The sequence below is a fragment of the Scyliorhinus canicula genome, chromosome 3, assembly GCF_902713615.1.
Source record: "Scyliorhinus canicula chromosome 3, sScyCan1.1, whole genome shotgun sequence".
Classification (NCBI taxonomy): Eukaryota; Metazoa; Chordata; class Chondrichthyes; order Carcharhiniformes; family Scyliorhinidae; genus Scyliorhinus; species Scyliorhinus canicula.
This window is the reverse complement of record NC_052148.1, coordinates 115,554,297-115,574,939: the sequence shown is the minus strand read 5'-3', so window position 1 is coordinate 115,574,939 and position 20,643 is coordinate 115,554,297. Positions and strand designations below refer to the sequence as shown.

The 20,643-nt window shown below is 46.1% G+C and overlaps 1 protein-coding gene across 2 annotated transcripts in view; it reads right to left on the bottom strand.

Annotated features, from left to right (window-relative positions):
- Positions 1-20,643, bottom strand: part of LOC119962886 (zeta-sarcoglycan) — a 1,211,045-nt gene that overhangs the window by 5,172 nt on the left and 1,185,230 nt on the right. For both annotated transcript variants that reach the window (XM_038791120.1, XM_038791121.1), the window contains one exon: positions 8,018-8,141. In XM_038791120.1, coding sequence (XP_038647048.1) covers positions 8,018-8,141 — 124 coding nt within the window. The remainder of the gene's footprint in view (positions 1-8,017; positions 8,142-20,643) is intronic.

Sequence of the window (20,643 nt, the reverse complement as noted above, 5' to 3'; positions counted from 1 at the left end):
GTAGGCAGCAATGCTAACCACTGTGCCACCGTGCTGCCCTATTGGTAACTTCTGATGATCATTTTTGTTTTTAAGTATAAATATTCTGCCTGAATTTCTTCCTACTTTCCTAATTGTTGACTGACATGACCTAGTATTTTCCCACAGTAAAAATTTTGATTGCATAGCTGTTGCAAATGGACTTGGGAGTGTACAATTTGGGAGTTTCACACCAATGACTGTATTTACATGCACCTGCCAGGTGTGCTTTGGGCAGGAGTTATATAAAATAGGGTGAGTGTGCCCACCCTAACATCTTCCTGCCCACCTCTGAGCTCACCCCCATAATACAGAAGGTGGGCGGATACCAAACTGGCAGACACCCACCATATTCACGTAAATAATCAAGGGTCATCAAGCCAATTGACCCATATAATATGCTGCCCACGCCATAAAATGATGGGCAGGAGCAGACAGCCTAAATTTTTAAAAACCTCTCCAAAGAGCAGGTAGGAATGGGGGTTTGCTCTTTGTGTGCTGTCCTTTGCCAATCACGGGTCGCCCACACCCCCTAAGATGGAATCCCCTTTCCTTCCTACTAGCCCACAGCCTTAAAACCCCTACTTCACCTCTGGTGAATGTACATCATGTAATTCACACTGTATAGTACTGCGTTCACACTGTATAGCATTGTGTCCTTGTGGGCTCTGTCTGTGAACCGTTGCGCGGCTCTGCCCACAGGGGGAGATGAGGAGGTTGTACAGGCCTTCACCCTCGGCTCCGCCCATGGCTCCGCCCATGGCCCCTCCCACTACCGGAAGTATAAAGTGCTGCAGCCTTGTGAGTCTGCCCTCAGTTCTTCTGGTCGCAGGCAGGCTCAGTTGTAAGTCTATTAAAGCCACAGTTTACTTCCTATCGTGTCTCGAGTGAATTGATGGTCACATCATCACCTATGCAAACCTCCTCCAAACTTACCAGTTTCAGGATCCACAGGCCTTCTTCCTTATTCTCCTGCGGCTGCGGCAGTTGCCAATGACGTGCTCTTGATGCTGCCAGGGCTGATGGAGCTGCAGGCCAACTGGCTTGAAGTCCCACTTGGCCCTCATTTAGCACCCCCACTGCGCATTATGGCTACGAGGTGGGTCAGCATGGAGCTGCATTTGCCTCCGGTAGTGGGGTTGGGATGGGGGCGAGCCATTCACCTGCCCCCCTTCCCCCGACCATATTAGATCAGCCCCAAGTGTGCAATGGTACTAAATGTGCCCTGTGATCCTAAATCAAATAGTTAAAAACTGACAATCCTGTTAAATGATAACACAGAGGACAAATCAAATCCCTCTATTCTGATTTTCTATGTTCCAGCTGACACAACTGTCTAAACTGATCTTAATGAGTTAGTAATCAGGCTGCCATCTTCTGAAAAACACAAGCTTTTGTTATGCACTTGTAGCCACCTGGGTTGGCCACTTCCCGAGTTAAAATGGAGATTCGCAAAGAACGCAGGGAAAAACAGACAGTATCAGAAAACAGCAGTTTGCAGAGTTCTTCTGTGTATTCGGTCTGCAGAAAGCAGACAGCACTGAAACCAGCAGCCATACATATTAAGTGAGAAATTGCTGGGCACAATAGATACAATTAAGGATGACCAAGGTAAAGCCAGACTCCTCGGCGCCAGCAGGAGTTCAAGACAAAAGAAGCTAACGAGCACCCAAGGACCGCCCAGTGATCAGGAAACAGCCCCAGTATTGGGGAATTCAAACCGATCGATTGGTACGTGATCCAATCGATTGGAGTCAGGTACGGGGTTCACCCAAAAGGGCGCGAAGCCCCTGGGGCCTATAAATTAGAGGCCCCAAGTTCAATTCGGTCTCTTGGCAGATCTCTCTTAGCAGGCCGCTTAGCACTCTCAAAGAACTCGACCACGACTCTCAACTCGGAGAGACTGCCTTGAAGCTGCACCAACAAGTAAGTGTCCAGTCAATGCTACGAGATAGGCACTCTTGACCCTTAGTCCGTACCAGCTGGAAGCCTGCAGTCTCAGGATTAAACAAGAGGCCACTGTTCCCTGACCCAGTGGGTTCCTTTTCCAGAAGATAAGTATTGGCCTTTAGTGGTAGAAGTAGCCTAGTTTTGTAGTATTTATGCATGCGTAGCGATTGACTGTGTATATAATAAATGTGTTTTGATTTGAACCTTACTAACTGGTGTATTGAGTTATTGATCAGCACTTGAACTTGAACCTCGTGGTGGTATCATAAAGATACCTGGCGACTCTAGAGCAAGGTAATAAAACAGAGCCAATTGATTGTAAAGCACACTCACCAAAACGGAGCAACACACTTTCATTGCAGCCCCTGCTACTGACCCAATATAATTTTAAATGAGAGCTCATTATTTGTGGTTATACTCTTCAGTCACTCAGTAGTTTAAATTGGTGGTGAAAATGAGCCAGGTCTAATCACTGAGCATGAAAGAATGACAGTCACAGCTGTGAAGCACAGCATTTAAAAAATGCTGCTGAATGACGGCAAGAAAATAATTTAATCGCGGATGATATCCATAAATCATTCAGGTTGCACTTTTGTGGGTTTTAACATCACTTGATTTGATCAAAAAGCAGCCTATTATTCAATCCTAACCAACAAGGGATTTTCCATTTTACATAAGACTCATTATGCTTTTGTAACTTATCTTCAGTATTGAATCAAAATTCCCTTCATCTACCCTCCTACAATAACCGGCTCTCTGCTGGAGTAACTCACCTCGTCCCACTTCCCTGCCTTTTCCTTGTTGTCTTGCATTTTTTTTCTCTTTAGATAATTATTACATTTTCTTTTGAAAGCCATGATTATATCATCCTCCACCACATTCTCAGGCCATGTAATCCAGATCCTAACCACTGACTGTACAAACAATTATTTCCCAATCAAGAAAAAAACTCAGCAAGTCTGTCAATATCCTTATATCCTGATGTTGGAGTCATTTCTTTTGCCAAAATTGGTGTCCTCTGGTTTTTAGTCCTTCCAGCAAAGAGAATAGTTCTTCCCATCTGCTTTGTCCAGATCCCTCTTAATTTTGAATACCTTTATTGTGGTAGTCATCATTGTTTGTACCTATCACGTATATAAGATGTAATACGATAAGGCTCCTGTACTACAGGTATGGGGGTAGATCCCTGCCTGTAGCCACCGAGCTGCAGCCATTTGGCAGCTGCAGGAGGCAACACATTTCTGCTTAATAAAGCCTTGATTACTCTCTACTCTCGTCTCGTCGTAATTGATAGTGCATCAACTTATTAAGCAGAGATTTTACAGCGATGGACCTCCGCATCAAGCCAGATCGCCTGCAGCTGCACCCTCAAGCAATCAACGCCACATCAGCCTTCGCCCACTGGCTAGCTTGCTTTGAAGCCTATATCGGATCAGTGACAGAACAACCCTTAGAAGCACAGAAACTCCAGATCCTGTATACACGGCTGAGCTCCGATATCTTTCCCCTTATCCGGGACGCACCCACCTACGCTGAGGCCATGGCGCTTCTGAAAGAGAACTACATCCGGCCAACTAACAAACTCTCCGCCAGGCACCTCCTGTCCACATGGCAACAACTCCCCAGTGAGTCATTGGAAGATTTCTGGCGTGCCCTGCGCGATTGCCAGACAGATTTGACCGTTGAACATTCTGAACTCCTAATCAGGGACGTTTTCATTACGGGCACAGTGTCAGCGTACATCTGCCAGCGCCTCTTATAAGGGGCTACCCTCAACCTCGCGGCAACCAAGAAACTCGCGACCTCACTAACAGCAGCCTCCCGTAATGTACAAGCGTACGCCCCCGACCGCACAGCGCCCCCCTCCTGGACATCATGGACCCCACCAGCGACCGCCACCCTCACCATCCAGGGAGTAAAGTTTAGCAACATCCGGCTCTACATCCTCCCCAACCTCCGCGCTGCCTTGCTAGTCGGCCTGGACTTCCAGTGCAACCTCCAAAGTCTAACTCTGAAATTCGGCAGGTCCCTACCACCCCTTACTGTATGCAGCCACACGACCCTTAAGGTCGACCCAACTTCCCTGTTTGCAAGCCTCACCCCGGATTACAAACCCATTGCCACCAGGAGCAGACAGTACAGTGCCCGGTCGATGAGACGCTCCCCTTTTAAGTCGAGAGCAATGCGTCAGACGTTGCTCTGGCCTCCACCCTCAACCAGGTCGGCAGACCTGTTGCATTCTTTTCACGCACCTTCCATGCCTCCAAAATTCGGCAATCCTCCGTTGAAAAGGAGGCCCAAGCCATCATAGAAGCTGTGCGACATTGGAGGCATTACCTGGGAGATTCACTCTCCTCACTGACCAACGGTCAGTTTCCTTCATGTTCAATAACACACAGCGTGGTAAGATTAAAAATGATAAAATCTTGAAGTGGAGGATCGAGCTATCCATCTACAACTACGAGATTTTGTGTCGCCCCGGTCAGCTCAACGAGCCCCCTGATGCCCTATCCCAAGGTACATGTACCAGCACACAAGTGGACCGACTCCCGGCCCTACACGATGGTCTCTGTCACCCAGGGGTCACCCGGTTCTTCCACTTCATAAAGGCTCGCAACCTACCCTACTCTATAGCGGAAGTCAGGACGGGCACCAGAGACTGCCATGTCTGCGTGGAGTGCAAACCGCACTTCTACCGGCCAGACTGAGCGCACCTGGTGAAGGCCTCCCGTCCCTTTGAACGCCTCAGCGTGGATTTCAAAGGGCCCCTCCCCTCCACCGACTGAAACACATACTTCCTTAACGTGGTCGATGAATACTCTAGATTCACCTTTGCCATTCCATGCCCCGATATGACGTCTGCCACAGTCATCAAAGCCCTCAATAGCATCTTCACTCTGTTCGGTTTCCCCGCTTACATCCACAGCGACCGGGGATCCTCCTTTATGAGTGATGAGCTGCGTCAATTCCTGCTTTAGCAAGGGCATTGCCTCGAGCAGGACGCCCAGCTACAACCCCCGGGGAAACGGGCAGGTGAAGAAGGAGAACGGGACGGTTTGGAAGGCCGTGCTGCTGGCCCTACGGTCTAAAAGTCTCCCAGTCTCCCGCTGGCAGGAGATCCCCCCCGATGCCCTCCACTCCATCCGATCGCTGCTTTGCACTGTGACTAATGCAACCCCCCATGAACGTCTCCTTGCCTTCCCCAGGAGGTCCACCTCCGGGGTTTCACTCCCAACGTGGCTGGCAGCTCCAGGACCTGTTCTCCTCCCCAAGCACATGCGGCTCCACAAGGCTGACCCGTTGGTCGAGAGGGTACAGCTACTCCATGCAAACTCGCAGTACGCCTACGTGGCGTACCCCGATGGCCGCCAAGACACAGTGTCTCTCAGGGACCTGGCTCCAGCTGGTTCCCCCCCCTCCCAATTGCCCCGGCGCCACCCACCCTCCCCCCAGCGCACCTCACCACAGCCACCGCTCCAGGACGATCCGTCCTCCCCTTGGTCCCACTTGGGGATGAAGATGAGGACTACACGCTCCCCGAGTCACCGGCGACTGAGCCGGCGCCTGCATCGCCATTGGGATTGCGGCGCTCACAACGGAGGATCAAGGCACCTGACTGGCTAAATTTGTGAACTTTCCCCAAAATGTACACTTTAAAAATGCTCACATACATGTAACTAGTTCCCCCCCCCCAACTGCTGGACTCTTTTTTTAACAGGGGGTGAATGTGGTAGTCACCACTGTTTTTATATATCACATAAATGAGATGTAATACGGTAAGGCTCCTGTACTACAGATACGGGGGTAGATCCCTGCCTGCTGGCTCCACCCAGTAGGCTGAGTATAAATGTGTGTGCTCACCGAGCTGCAGCCATTTCGGCAGCAGCTGCAGGAGGCAACATATCTCTGCTTAATAAAGCCTCGATTACTCTCTACTCTTGTCTCGTCGTAATTGATAGTGCATCATTTATCAAATCTCTTGTTTTTTGTTCTCCAAGGAAAACAGCCCCAACTTCTCCAACTTTTCCGCACAACTGAGGCTCCTCATTCATTGTTGTGTGATTCTGGTGGAATCCCTAATTAAATTCAGGGCCATAGTGAATGTGGTTAAAAATAAAAATATTCATAGGATCATCACGGTGCAGAAGGAAAGAATCCTACAGTGCAGAAGGAGGCCATTCAACCCATCAAGTCTGCATCAACCCTTCGAAAGAGCACCCTATGTAGGCCTGTGCTCCCATCTATCCTTTAGGACACTATGGGGCAATTTAGCATGTTCAATCCACCTAACTTGCACATTTTTGGACTGCGGGAGGAAACTGGAGCAGCGGGAGGAAACCCATGCAGATGAGAGGAGAATGTTCAAACTCCACAGTCACTCAAGGTCGGTAGCGAAATCGGATCCCTGGCATTGTGAGGCAGCTGTGTTATATTATATAAATATATAAGGAGGTGTGGAAGGTGTAAGGGAGTTGGCAGTGAGGATAGGTTCTCATGCTTAGTGCCTTAATCATGCACTGAGTGGCTGGAAGATAGCAAGCAAATATGCCACATTCTGCTTGCAGCACACATCACTTGGTGAGCCCCCTGCCAGCCATTGGGTTAATACCATGCAGAACAGGATGAGCCCCTTTAAGTGGCCATTAATTGGCTACATAAGAACCTCAATTGGGAGCAGGGCAGGAAAACTGGCTTCAGACTTAAATGGGGCAGAGGTGCTAAGGTGACGGGTTTAAGGCTGCGGACTGGTAGGAAGGAAAAGGGATTCCATCTTAGGGGGTGTGGCCACCCCATGACCCGCCACCCTCCTCCCTGATTAAATGCCCCTCGTCAACTCTCTCGCATCGGAGGAGGGCACAAGATTCCACGTGATGTGTACAGGGACTTCATTTACAAGAATTAATGTCTGCCCCATGCTTACTGCCATTTGTTTCCATCAACTTTTGCAGTTCATTTACTTTTCTTTGAATCCACACTCAAGCTTAACTAATCAAGATCAATGAGCATCAATAGAAAACAGACTCATAATCAAATGTATAACGATTGAACACTACCGTGGCATATCATAAGACTTCATATAATCTACAGCAAAGGTCTCCTCTTAGTCTTTTGGTCTTCTCTTTTCCACAGAAAACAGCCTCAATCTGTTAAATCTTTCTGAACGGTTCTTGGGCTGGATTCTCCATCATTGAGACTATATCCCCACGCTCGAGTAAAAACCAGTTTTACTCCTAAAATTCCTGCAAAAAAGTTAAACAAATTCCACGCCCTGCAGGGGGCTAGCAGGAACCCAGAGTGAATCTCGCAGCTTTTGCTGCAGATACAGACCCCTGCACATCCGGGTCAGAGGCCGCGCATGCGCACGGCGGCAGCCTCCAGCAGTCGTGCCGTGCTCCATGGCGGTCTCGGACCATGGAGCCAGACCGAAGAAAGATACCCCCCAATCGGTCGCACACCCAAGCCTCAACCCCGCACATTAATGCCCCGGCCACCTTTATGGCCACCCCTGGTCTCCGATCCTCCCGTCTCCGACTTGGTCCGCAGCCGCCACGTGACCATCCCGACCAGCATTAGCAGGTTAGTTCCACGCCATCGGGAACTTAGCCAGTCGGGTGTGGAGGATTACTAAGCGGGCCTCTGGCAATGGCCCCCCGGCGGCGCGGTGTACTCCATGGTGTCGCCAATTTTCGGTGCCTGGAGAATCGCCAAACCAGCACCGGGCCCGATTACGGCGTCCAACTGGATTCTCCGCCCCGGTGCCAGCTGCGATTTCGGCGCCGGGCTGCGGAGAATGCAGCTCCTATTCTATCAGTTCAGGTACCATTTTTGCAAATCAGATTATCACTTTCTCCATTTTTGTAGAGATTAATGAAGGAATCATAGGAATATAAAATTAGCTATTTGCTTTTGTATTCTAATCCTTTAGAAATGAACCACAATACTTTGTTCGCAATATTGTATGTCCAATTCAGGGCCAAGTAACATCTTGATCTAAGAGGACACCTCTGTGACAGATTTACAAGTGCAGATCTTCACCAGAAGAGCTTACCTCCCCATCTGTAGACTGGAGTTGCAGATCTCTTCGACAGGTTGCCTTGAAGTCCCCTTCAACCGCTGTTAAATGCACCCCCTTTGGGGCTTCCATTGTCAGAGTCCTGGTCGGAGATTCCAGCCTGCAAATTCCAATTGGAAAACAAATTCATGGTGAACAAAATGCCTTCTAAAATTAAATTGATCCAGGCTCACATCCGGGAACTGAAAAATGAATTGATTTGACAAATTATACCACTGATTTGTTAGGCTACTGAAAATCAACAGTGTCGTCTTCATTCAGGAAGCTGTGGGCATTTTAATCAAATAGTAAAACACAGCAGGGTTTATTTTGGCTCAGGTTTTGATGCATTTCATACAAAATATGCCTCTTAAGAAGCTTATTTTTGCAATTTACATTCTGACATAATGAAATGTATAAGCAAATGAATAAATATACAATTGCCTTTAGAAAAAAGCTTCAGAGTTCACCTACAGGGAAATTGTTTAAAGCTAAGAATGAAGAACATTCCTTGAGGCAGGTAGCTGGAGTCTAGAGAATTCCCTGCATCGCCCGCCCGCCTTGGGAGAAAATGCCCTCCAAGGTGGCACCTTCATTGCTGTGGCTGGGGTGAGGCCAGCCGACTCAGGAATAAGTTTAGTCTGCCTACCTTGCAACACACAAAGCTCATGGGAATCAGTGCCAGGCTTGGCAGGCGGCACTCATCGCTTCCAGAGGCAGTCTCACAGGTCCATCTCTACCAGACCAGCAGTAAGGCAAGGGCGGCTTTAAATGAACTGCAGGACTAGGGCTGTACTGGAGAAGGGGGTAATTGGATTGAGAGATCTGTGAAGGAGGGAGGCTGGAACTTTAAGCTTTTTCGGGATGATGGGAGGGGTTTCCATACTCACACAGGGAGGGTCCAAGCTGGCAGTGAGAGTTCTGCACCAACATCTTCCAACCTGTAGTGTTTGCGCAGTACAAAGTTAAAACGAGTAGAAGATGTTGGTGAGGGTTGTACGGATGGAATTAATGGAAGCTGCATACTCTCTGGAGGGCAGATTAAAGGGCGCCACTGTGGAACAGTGGTTAGCACCACTACCGTATAGCACCAGGGACCTGGGTTCAATTCTGGCCTTGGGTAACTGTGTGGAGTTTGCAGTTCTCCGGTGTCTGCTCGGGTTTCTTCTGGGTGCTCCTGTTTCCTCCCACAAGTCCAAAGATGTGCAGGTGAGGTGAGGTTACAGGGATAAAGTGGGGAATTGGCTGAGTTAGGGTGCTCTTTCAGAGGGTCAGTATCGAGTAGACGGGCTGAATAGCCTCCTTCTGCATTTTAGGGATTCTAAGATTCCCAAATGAGGAGGGAGCCACAGCTGAGACCCGCTACCAGCCTTTCACAAAATCCAGGGAATCAAGAAGCAATCATGCCCATTCACATGAGACTAATCCCCCAAAGTGGCACTAATCGAACTCCTGATAATGAAATCCAGAGAAATTGAGTGACTGGACAAGCTTCAGATGGCGGTTAGAAGTTAGCGCTGGGCGGTTCACAGAAGAGAAGCCTCAGTTCCCCCTTCAAATAATTTAGTTTCCTGACTAAACATTTACCCTCATGATTATTTCAGAGTGTGGTATTAGACTGCCTTGAATGAAGATCACAGCGCCTTGGCTGAAAGCAGCATGCAACCTCTGGATCCCCACCGCGGCCTCCAGACCCCCGCAATTCACCTATGAGGGAGTTATTGAGCCACTCCACACCCCACCTCATAAGGGTACTCCAGGCTGGCACTACTTTGGCACTGCCAGGGTGCCCAGGTGGCACTCCCACAGTACCAGGCTGTCAGTGTCAGGTGCCCAGGTGGCATCATCAATGTCAGGATGCCAGCCAGCCCAGACCCCAACCACCTGGGGGCCTCCAATCATCTGGAAGCCCCCAAGAGCTGCTCCGCCTAGTCCCCGTTTGTGGAGACTAGTGCTAAACAGCGCAGGTCGGGGACTCCCCTGCAAGAGGGACTCGATCCCGGGCACTGGTTAGATCCGGCGTTTGCATGTTCAAATGTGCCTAACTGCAAATTTAAATATGCAAATTTGGTCTTGCCCATTGTGGGCAGAATCCAGACCGTGACGTCTTGTGAGATCCCGTTAGATCTTTCGAGACGTGGCAAACTGGGTAAATCACGCGAGAGGTCTCTCGTGCGATTTATCAGCTTTGTCCAGAATTGGGCACGATATGGCCATTAGATCACGTCCCACATCCTTTATATTAGATTCTAGCCTTTTCCCCACTGCTGAAGTCAGGCGAACGGATCTGTAGTTCTCGGTTTTCTCGGCCCTTCATTAACAGCGGGTTACATTTGCTAATTTCCAGGCTTCATGACCCATTCCTAAATCTATAGAATTTGATCAATGATCAACAACACATCTGCTATCCCTACAGCCACCTCTTTCAACACTCTGGGATGCAGATCATCAGGTCCAGGAGATTTACCAATGTTCAGTCCCATTTATTTTTCTACTACCACTTTTATACTCTTATTAATTTATTTCAGTTTCACATTCCTACTAGTCTCTCCGTTCTCTGGTATTTCTGGGAAGCGTTTTGTAACTTCCTCTGGAAAGGCTGACATAAAGATTGGATCTTTTGTACGGCCTGCTGTCACTTCATCAGCTCATCTCATCCTTGCCATCCAAGGCCCCAAACACTCCTTTCAGATGAAGCAGTGTGTATGGGCCAGGTTTCAGGGAACCCCAAAGTGTGTCATGGACTTAACCTGACCACAACTTTTAATAGATTGTGGTATGGGGAGCACATGGCCCACTCTACAGATGTAGTACAGCAGAAATGGAATAGTATTTTTTAAAGCAATACAATGTTAATTCTATGAACTCAAGTTAACCTTTTTGAAACAGACAGTGAACATCTTAGCAGCCATTAATTCAAATACAACCTCCAAAGAATACAACACTAAGTAATCCTTTAAGCTTTCCTTTTACCATTCATAAGACTTAAAACACCTTTTACCAGAAGCACATCAGGTTAAAGTCACTACTGTTATTAGTTTTAAATCACCAGGATCTATTTAAAGTCTTCAGATTACAGAGAGAGACTTGAATACACCTTCTGGCCATGACTGCAGCTATCCAGCTCTGAAAACGAAACTAAAACACACCCTGCAGAAAACAGCCAAAAATGAAAGTAAAAAGCTGACAGACAGCCCAGCTCCACCCACACTCTGACATCACTGATAAACACCCATTTCTTAAAGGTACATTTCTTAAGCCATCATTTTGTAAAGGTACTCTCACATGACACCTCCCCCCAAGAACAAAAAATGAACCATCAACTTCAAGATGGTTTCATTTTTCACCTTTTCACTATCATTTAAGAAATGCACACAGTAAATATACTTTTTCATTTCAAAAAAAGACACACATAAACAGGTATAATAATGTAGTCCACTGAAATCCTTCTCGATTGACAGTCTCTTTGAACAAGAAGGTCTCTGCACAATCCGTCCATTTCTCTATGCCTCAGCATGTCTCTTTAAAGTCAGATACTTTAGTTCAATCTGATCACAGAGTCCTTGCAATTCTCCAACATATGAGCATTGGTTATCACAGCTTTCAGGCAGTCAAATGCCTGTTGAAAGTCTGCTGTCAAATTCATAGTCATCTGGATTTGGTTCCTCACTTTGAGTTAGAATCATTAAAACCTCCTCCTTTTTCTCTCCTTTCCTTTCAAAGTACCTTTTAAGCATATTCACATGACACACTCGGTGAGTCTTCCTCCTATCTGGTGTTTTTACCACATAATTCACCTCACTTGATTTCCTTTCAATCTGATAAGGTCCACAAAACCTAGCTTTTAAAGGCTCACCTACCACTAGCAACAATGCGAAAACTTTATCTCCAGTGGCAAAACTACGAACTTTGGATTTCTTGTCCGCTACCCGTTTCATCACATTTTGTGCAACTTTTAAATGTTGTGTAGCCAATTCACCTGCTCTATTTAATCGTTCCCTAAAATTTGACATGTAATCCAATAATGTAATTTCTGATTTCACACTCACCAATTTTTCCTTCATCAATTTATGTGGTCCTCTTACCTCATGATGAAATATTAGTTCAAAACGATTGACTCATTAGGTGCATCCCTAATTGAAAACAGTACGAATGGAATTCCATTATCCCAATCCTCTGGATAATCTTGACAATAAGCCCTCAACATTGTCTTTAATGTCTGATGCCACCTTTCTAATGCTTACTGCGATTCTGGATGGTACGCTGTTGATTTATATTGTTTTATTCCAACGCTATCCATAACTTCTTTGAATAACCTTGAGGTAAAATTTGATCCTTGATCCGATTGTTTTTCTGTCGGTAGTCCATATCTAGTAAAGAATTTAAGTAACACCGCCACAATCTTTTCAGCTGTAATATTACATACTGGAATGACCTCTGGAAGCCTAGTAGACACATCCATTACAGTCAAAAGATATTGATTCCCACTTTTTGTTTTAGGAAGTGGTCCTACGCAATCAATTAGGACCCTTGTAAAAGGTTCCTCAAATGCTGGAATGGGTATTAAGGTCACTGGTTTTATCACTGCTTGAGGTTTCCCTATCACTTGACATGTGTGACATGATTGACAAAATTTAACTACATCTTTATGTAGTCCAGGCCAATAAAAATGTTTCTGGATTTTAGCTTGAGTTTTCCTTATTCCTAAATGACTTCCCACTGGTACCTCATGTGCAACTCGCAACACCTCCTTTCGATACCTTATCGGCAATACTACTTGATGAACTTCTGCCCACTTTTCATCCGCCTGCATATAAAAAGGTCTCAATTTTCTCATCAAGATATCACTTTTACGGTAATAACACTCTGGTATACACTCAGATTCCTGCTTTCGGATACATCCTTTTTATTTCTACATCTTTTTGATGTAACTCTGCCAATTTTCCTGAACTAAAAATATCCGCCTCATCCTCCACCTGTTCTTGTTCTTTTTCAACCATCTGATCAAAAATCATTTCTGATAATTGCACTTCAACGTCATCTTCACTCTTTGATTCCTCCTCTTGTCTTAACCTGTGACTTTGCGACCTTGTTACTACACTATCGGGAAAAATCCCAGTCCTTCAACATTTCAGTTGTCTGATTTTCTACTGGCTTATCAACCACAGTAGACATCACTCCCACCTGCAATCCAACTGTATCATTACCCAAGATAAACTGTATTCCGGGACAAGATAGTTTCTCTGTTACTCCTAATACTCCTAATACCACTTCACCACTATTCACTGGACTTTCCAACCATACCTTATATAATGGAACACTACTCCCCTCACCCTGAATTCTACATATTACCATCTTTTATGGCAACATTCTTCCCAAACAACATAACTCCTCATCTCTTACCATTAAAGATTGACTAGTTCCCGTATCTCTTAAAATTGTGACTTCTTTATCTGCTCCTCCTTATACACATGAGTAAACTTTACCCACACAAGTAAATTCTTTAAAGCGATCTGGCACCTTCCTATCAATCACCTTTTGATTAGGCTGTACAATCTTTAGCACCTCCTTCACTTCCCTTGGGCTTTCTTTTGCCACTTTAACAAACCCCACTGACTTATCCTGTTTTACCACATCAGCCTTCCCAGTGCTTTTCTTAAACCACCAACAATGTGACTTTACATGGCCTAGTTTATTACAGTGAAAACATTTGAAATGTTTAATTTCTTTTCCACCCTCCTGGATTTCTTTTTAAATCTGAGGTACACTCGCTCTATTATCTCCCATCAGATCACCTTTACTTTTACCACTTGAGTATTTCTCATGTCCCCAGTTTCTATCCCTCACAGGCTGAAACTAATGTCAGAAACCAAGCTTTGATTTATGAACTAATTCATAATCATCAGCCATTTCTGCTGCTAATTTCACAGTTTTAACCCTCTGCTCTTCCACATGAATTCTCACTACATCAGGAATTGAACTTTTAAACTCCTCCAAAAGTATAATTTCTCTGAGAGCGTCATCCGTTTTGTCTATTTTCAAAGCCCTTATCCCTCTATCAAAATTACTCTGTTTTATCCTTTCAAACTCCATATATGCTTGACCAAATTCTTTCCTTAAATTTCTAAACCTTTGTCTATAGGCTTCAGGCACTAGTTCATATGCACCTAAGATGTATTTTTTCACCTCCTCATACGTCTCAGATGCCTCCTCTGGTAGTGATGCAAACACTTCACTAGCCCTACCTACCAGCTTTGTTTGAATCAGTAATAACCACATGTCCTATGGCCATTTCATTTGTTTAGCCACCTTCTCAAATGAAATGAAAAAGGCTTCCACCTCCTTCTCGTCAAACCTTCGCAATGCTTGGACATATTTAAATAGATTCCCACCAAGCCTTCGATTTGACGCTCTTTCTCACTATCCTCATCACTATCAACCAACTGTACACTTCCCTTTACGCCTGCCAATTTTAACTGACTGTCATGTTTCATGGCCATTTTCTGAAGTTCAAACTCTTTATCTTTTTCCCTGATCTGTATCCCCCTTTCTCTTTCTTTTTGTTCTGCTCGGGCTATTCTTTCTGTTTTCCTTTCTTCTTTCTCTATTTCCTCTCTCTCTCTCTTTATCTTTCTTTGTCCTATCTCTCTCTTTCGTATTCAAGCTGCTTTAATTCTTTCCCATGTTCCATTTGTTTAATTTGTAACTGAATTTTTACCATTTCCAATGAGTCAAACTGTATCTCTGGCTTAGCCACCACCATAATGACCTCATCTTTTCGCATTTTGTCAGGTAATGTTAACTGCAATGTTTTTGCCAAATCTAACAGTCTGCTTTTAGTCTCTGTCCGTAACGTATTGCATGTGACCATCTCCACCCCCAAAAATTTCAGTGCCTCTGAAAGAGCCATTGTCCACAGCACACTCCCTACTTAAACTATAATACCACACTTGAAAAGCATTCACAATATGCTCACCCCTCACTGTCTTTATGTTCACTAAGCGAATCCAATAGACAGATTTTATCCTGGAGGAGCCCCCAATTTGTTGTGGGCCAGTTGTTTAGAGAACCCCAAAGTGTATCATGGAGTTCACCTGACCCATAACTTTTATTTGATTGTGGTATGGGGAGTACACGGCTCTCTCTACAGGTGTGGTACAGCAGAAATGGAAAAATATTTTTTAAAGCAAAACAGTGTATATTCTATTAACTCAAGTTCACCTTTTTAAAACATACAGTGAAAATCTTAGCAACCATTAATTCAAATACAACCCCCAAAGAATACAAAATTAAGTAATCCTTTAAGCTTTCCCTATAACATCCATAAGACTTAAAACACCTTTTACCAGAAGCACATCAGGTTAAAGTCATTCCTGTTATTAGTTTTAAATCACCAGGATCGATTTACAGTCTTTGGATTAGAGAGAGAGACTCTAATACACCTTCTGGCTGTGACTGCAGCTATTCAGCTCTGAAAACAAAACTAAACACACCCTGCAGCAAACAGCCTAAAACATAAGTAAAAAGCAGACATATAGCCCAGCTCCACCCACACTCTGACATCACTGATGAACACTCATTTCTTAAAGGTACATTTCTTAAACACCCATTTCTTAAAGGTACCCTCACATGACAAGTGTTTCACTTGTCTCTCCTCCAATTTGGTCAACTGTATTTGCTGCTCCCAATGCAGTCTCCACAGTGGGGAGCCTAAACACAGACTGGGTGATCACTCTGTGGAACACCTTTGCTTAGTCCACAAACATGATATTGACCTTCCTATCACTTGCCATTTCTAATCTCCATCTTGTTCTTATGCCCACATGTCCATCCTTGGCCTGCTGCAATGTTCTAGTCAAGCCAAACACACACTCATCTTCCAATTGGGTACTTTACAGCTTCTGGACAAAACATTGACTTCAACTACATGAGACCACGAAACCCTACTCCATCTTGCTCCCCTTATTTAATCCAAAGCTTTTGTCCCAAGCCACCCACCCTCCCCCAAGCGTCGCTATTACTTGTTGTTAAGTTTTGCTTTCACAAATCTTTGTTTTGCGATTAACACATTCTGTTATCTTACCATTCGGGTCAATATTTTATTTAGTTCTTAACACGACCATTAACATTCCCTTTATCTCATACCCATAACAACTTTGGCTCTTTTAGTTTCCACCTATCCCTGATTTCTCTTTGCTCCACCTGCTCCACCCCCTCTTAAACAGTATAAAATCAATTTCAGGGCAGCATGGTGGCGCAGTGGTTAGTACTGCAGTCTCACGGCGCCGAATTCCCAAGTTCGATCCCGGCTCTGGGTCACTGTCCATGTGGAGTTTGCACATTCTCCCCGTCTTTGCATGGGTTTCGCCCCCACAACTCAAAGATGTGTAAGGTAGGTGGATTGAACACGCTAAATTGCCCCTTAATTGGAAAAATTAATTGGGTGCTCTAAAAGAAAATTTTTTTTTAAAATCCATCACATTTCCTGCTCTCTTTAGTTCTGAAGAAGTCACGCGACCTCAGAGGAGCATTATTTTTTTGATTCTGGGTGGGATTTACCGATCAACCTCTTTTGGCGGCGGAGGCGGACAGCCAGTGAGATTTTCTGGCTCCGTCATTGACAACAGGATTTCCCGTTGAGTACACCCCTCGTCACTGGGAAACCTGTGCGTCGTTGATGGGACTGGTAAAGCCCACCGGCGTGAACAGCTGGTAAATTCTGTCCTATGTGTCAATTCAGGTGCACAAAACAGTGTGTAGCTTGCCGGACTTTCCTGCCATATTTTCTGACAGATAGTCAGAAAGAATCCTGGAAGCTGGTGAAGAAGGCTCTGAATGAGCCCACGCTGCCAGCAACCTTGGCTCCTGAGAGATTAGGGCACATAAAAAATATCAGTTAATAGAGCCCCTCCACCCCGCTTCCCTGTCACGGACTTGGAATTCCCCTGCCCCACTAAAGAAAGTGTTCCACCCCAAACCTCCCCAACAGAAACCACCTCCCCAGTGCCAAGGGGTACAGCCAAGGCATGGCCCTGTCTCTCTCACTCCCCCCCCCCCCCCCCCCCGGATTGTACTTAACTGTGCCCTCCTGAAGGGTCTTCTTCATCAGATCGCCATTTGCCCACACCTGTTATAAACCCTACCAACATGACGGGGGGAGATAACTACATGGGGGGATGATACAGCACGGATACCCACAATGATGTATAAATGTTTGTTCCTGGGTTCCCAACCTTACATGGCAGTAACCCCATTACATCATTGGGGGGGGGGGGGGGGGGGCAGGGGGGAGACGGTGAAGACGTTCTCAATGAGAAATTGCGCCGGCATAAATACTGTTTTGTAACTCCTGTTGGATTATCTGCCCTCTAATTTTCCCACCCACCGAAAACTGGGGCAGAAAATCTCCCCCTCCATTTCTATCTTCACAGATGCTGCCAGACCTGATGAGATTTTCCTGTATTTTCTGTTCTTTTACGCTCCTTACTAAATTGATCTTGATGGAATTAGAGCAAGTTAATCAAAATTCAATTCTTTTGCTGTGCATTATGCTTTTCATGCTGCGTTTATACTGTTCCAGGCAAAAATCTAGTATGAAATTCTGCTCAAACACATGAATTAATATAGTTATTACATTGGTCTTGACAGTACATCAGTGACTATTTGTGTAGTGGAGCATGGAGAAAATGCCAAGTTAAATTAGCTAATCACATTCCAGGTTGAGCATCCCTTTTCCAAAATTCTGAAAACTGAAAAATTCTAAAATCGACACTTTTTTTGAGCGCCGACATGATGTCATGAGTGGGAAATCCCACAAGGCTCTGGGAAGGTTGCGCAGATCCCAACGTGCCGCACATGCGCAGGTGCAAAAAAAAACGTACATGTGCAGGTCCCGGAAACAGGCCGTTTCGCCACCTCGGAAATTATATTCCACAATACGAAAAATTTTGAAATCAAATATTTGACCCCAAGCATTTCGAATAAGGGATGCTCAACTTGTACTATCAAAGAAGGGCAGAACTCCACGTAAGTGCTGTTGCATTTAACTGTGACGACACATTACATCTATTCAATCACTTTATTTTCTTTGGAACATAAGTGATGGGAGGGATAGTTTGAGATATCAAGCCCATAAATATTTAAGGCTGAAATAGATAGATTCTTGATCAGTAAGGGAATCAAGGGTTATGGGGAAAAGGCAGGAAAGTGGACGAGAGGAATGGCAGAGCAGGCTCGAAGGGCCAAAAGGTTTCCTCCTGTTCCTATTTCTTATGGTCTTTTGGAAATAACACTCTGAAAATGCTGGAAATGAAATGGCTCTGTTCACCACAGCTGCAGTAGCAGCCACCATCTTCTCAAAGGCCTGCTGCTGGCTACCAGAGCCCATGGTGCACTGTGGGGAATGTGGTGTCATGCATGTACTTCCCTGGATCAGCTGGTGGACTAGCCAAAGCAAATTTTGCTGTGATTCTGGGCAAGCTGGAGGAGCAGGAGTGTTAATTCTCTGGCTGCCTCTCCTCCCAGGATTTTGCTACACTCTCACGCTCGACAAAGCGACTGGAATTGACCAACAGTCAAAATCACAGCCACTAGCAGTACATTCTTTTCCTGTTCTGAGTCTGCTGATCTGTCTGCAGAGCGGTTAGATTTGAATGAGCACCTCAGTTAAAAAACAAATGAATCAAACCTGCTGTCCCTGGTTTAAGATTGAGATAAGAGAAATGTTCCTTACTAAACGATACCTGTGTTGCTTCCCACTAGGGAGTTGGGTAATTTGTGCGAGGCCGTTGCATTCAACTTCAATCTAGTTAAGAGATTGAAATGAATGCAAATGCGGGTTAATAATATCTCGTCATTTTTGGGTGTGATCCGGAACTCACCATCAGTTGCAGGCCGGTGTCATGATATGCTGAGAGGCACTTAATGAGGTACAGACAGGCGGCTAATGGGCACAGCAAACAAGACATAACCAATCAGCAGGCAGAACACTTGGGAGGTGGTTTCCTCCGTGCTGTTAGGTGAAATAGACATTCTGAATTCTCCCTCTGTGTTTCTGAACAGGTGCCAGAATGTGGCGACTAGGGGATTTTCATAGTAACTTCACTGTAGTATTAATGTAAGCCTACTTGTGACAATAAAGATTATTATTATAGTTTACATTTATAGTTGCTTCACTGACTTTAATCAACTCCGGAACACTTCCACAAACTTAGAGACAGACAGTAAAAGTTATGAGCATCTAGCCTGCGGGTAGAATATGGGGCGGGATTCTGTGATCCTGGGGCTAAGTGTTGACGCCGTTGGAAACGCCGTCGCATTTTTCGACAGCGTCAACACGGCCTCAGGATCAGCAAATCTGGAACCGACAGGGTGCATGGCACTGGAGCGGTTCACGCCGCTCCAGCTGCTGATCCCGGCATCAACTGGGCACCGTGGGATCCGCGCATGCACAGTGGCACCGGCGTCAATGCGCGCATGCGCAGTGGCTTCCTTCAACCCGCCAGCCCCGACGCAACATGGTGCAGGTCGACAGGGGTCGGAACGGAAGAAAGGAGGCCCCCAGCCAGAGATGCCGGTTTGCCGATTGGTGGGCCCCGATCGCGGGCCAGGCCATATTGTTGGAGGCCCCCTGCGATCGGAACCCCCCCCCCCCCCCCCCGACAGGCCGCCCTCTCCGACCCATCCACGCCGAGTTCCCACTGGCTGAGAGCGGGTGTGGACGGCACCGGCGGGGACGGCGACTCGTTCGGCCCATCTTGGGCTGAGAATCGGTGGGCCGTCCATGTGGAATGGCCTCCGACCAGCGCTGTACCGGTGCCAATGGCGCTGATTCTCCACTCTGCGGACGGAGAATTGCGTGCTGGTGTCAGGCCGCGTTGCGCGTTTCGCGCCAGTCGCGGGGATTCTCCGGCCTGGCCCCAGGCTATGTCGCCGGCCCGGCCCCGTCCATGTCTCTTCTTCACAAGATGTTTCAAAAGAAAATTGTTGATCTCGTTTCCCCTTTTTATCCATAGCAATGTTTCGGTGAGTTGCCCAGGCACACTGGCTTTCGTGTGTCATGAGCATTTATTTCCTCATGGTCAATTTAATTTCCACAGTTAATGTTATTAGGTTGTTAATCATAGAATTTTACAGTGCAGAAGGAGGCCATTCGGCCAATCGAGTCTGCACCGGCTCTTGGAAAGAGCACCCTACCCAAGGTCAACACCTCCACCCTATCCCCATGACCCAGTAACCCCACCCAACACTAAGGGCAATTTTGGACACTAAGGGCAATTTATCATGGCCAATCCACCTAACCTGCACATCTTTGGACTGTGGGAGGAAACCGGAGCACCCGGAGGAAACCCACGCACACACGGGGAGGATGTGCAGACTCCACACAGACAGTGACCCAAGCCGGAATCGAACCTGGGACCCTGGAGCTGTGAAGCAATTGTGCTATCCACAATGCTACCGTGCTGCCTGTTAACTGTGCAGACCTCATTTCTGAGCCCCTCCTTCTCATCACTCAACGTTGATAAGTTTTCTCTTGCAGTAGGCAACACTGGGTAAAGAAGAAAAGGGTCTGCATTTTATATAACTCCTTTCATGACCTGGGGTGAAGTGTCATATTTGACTCA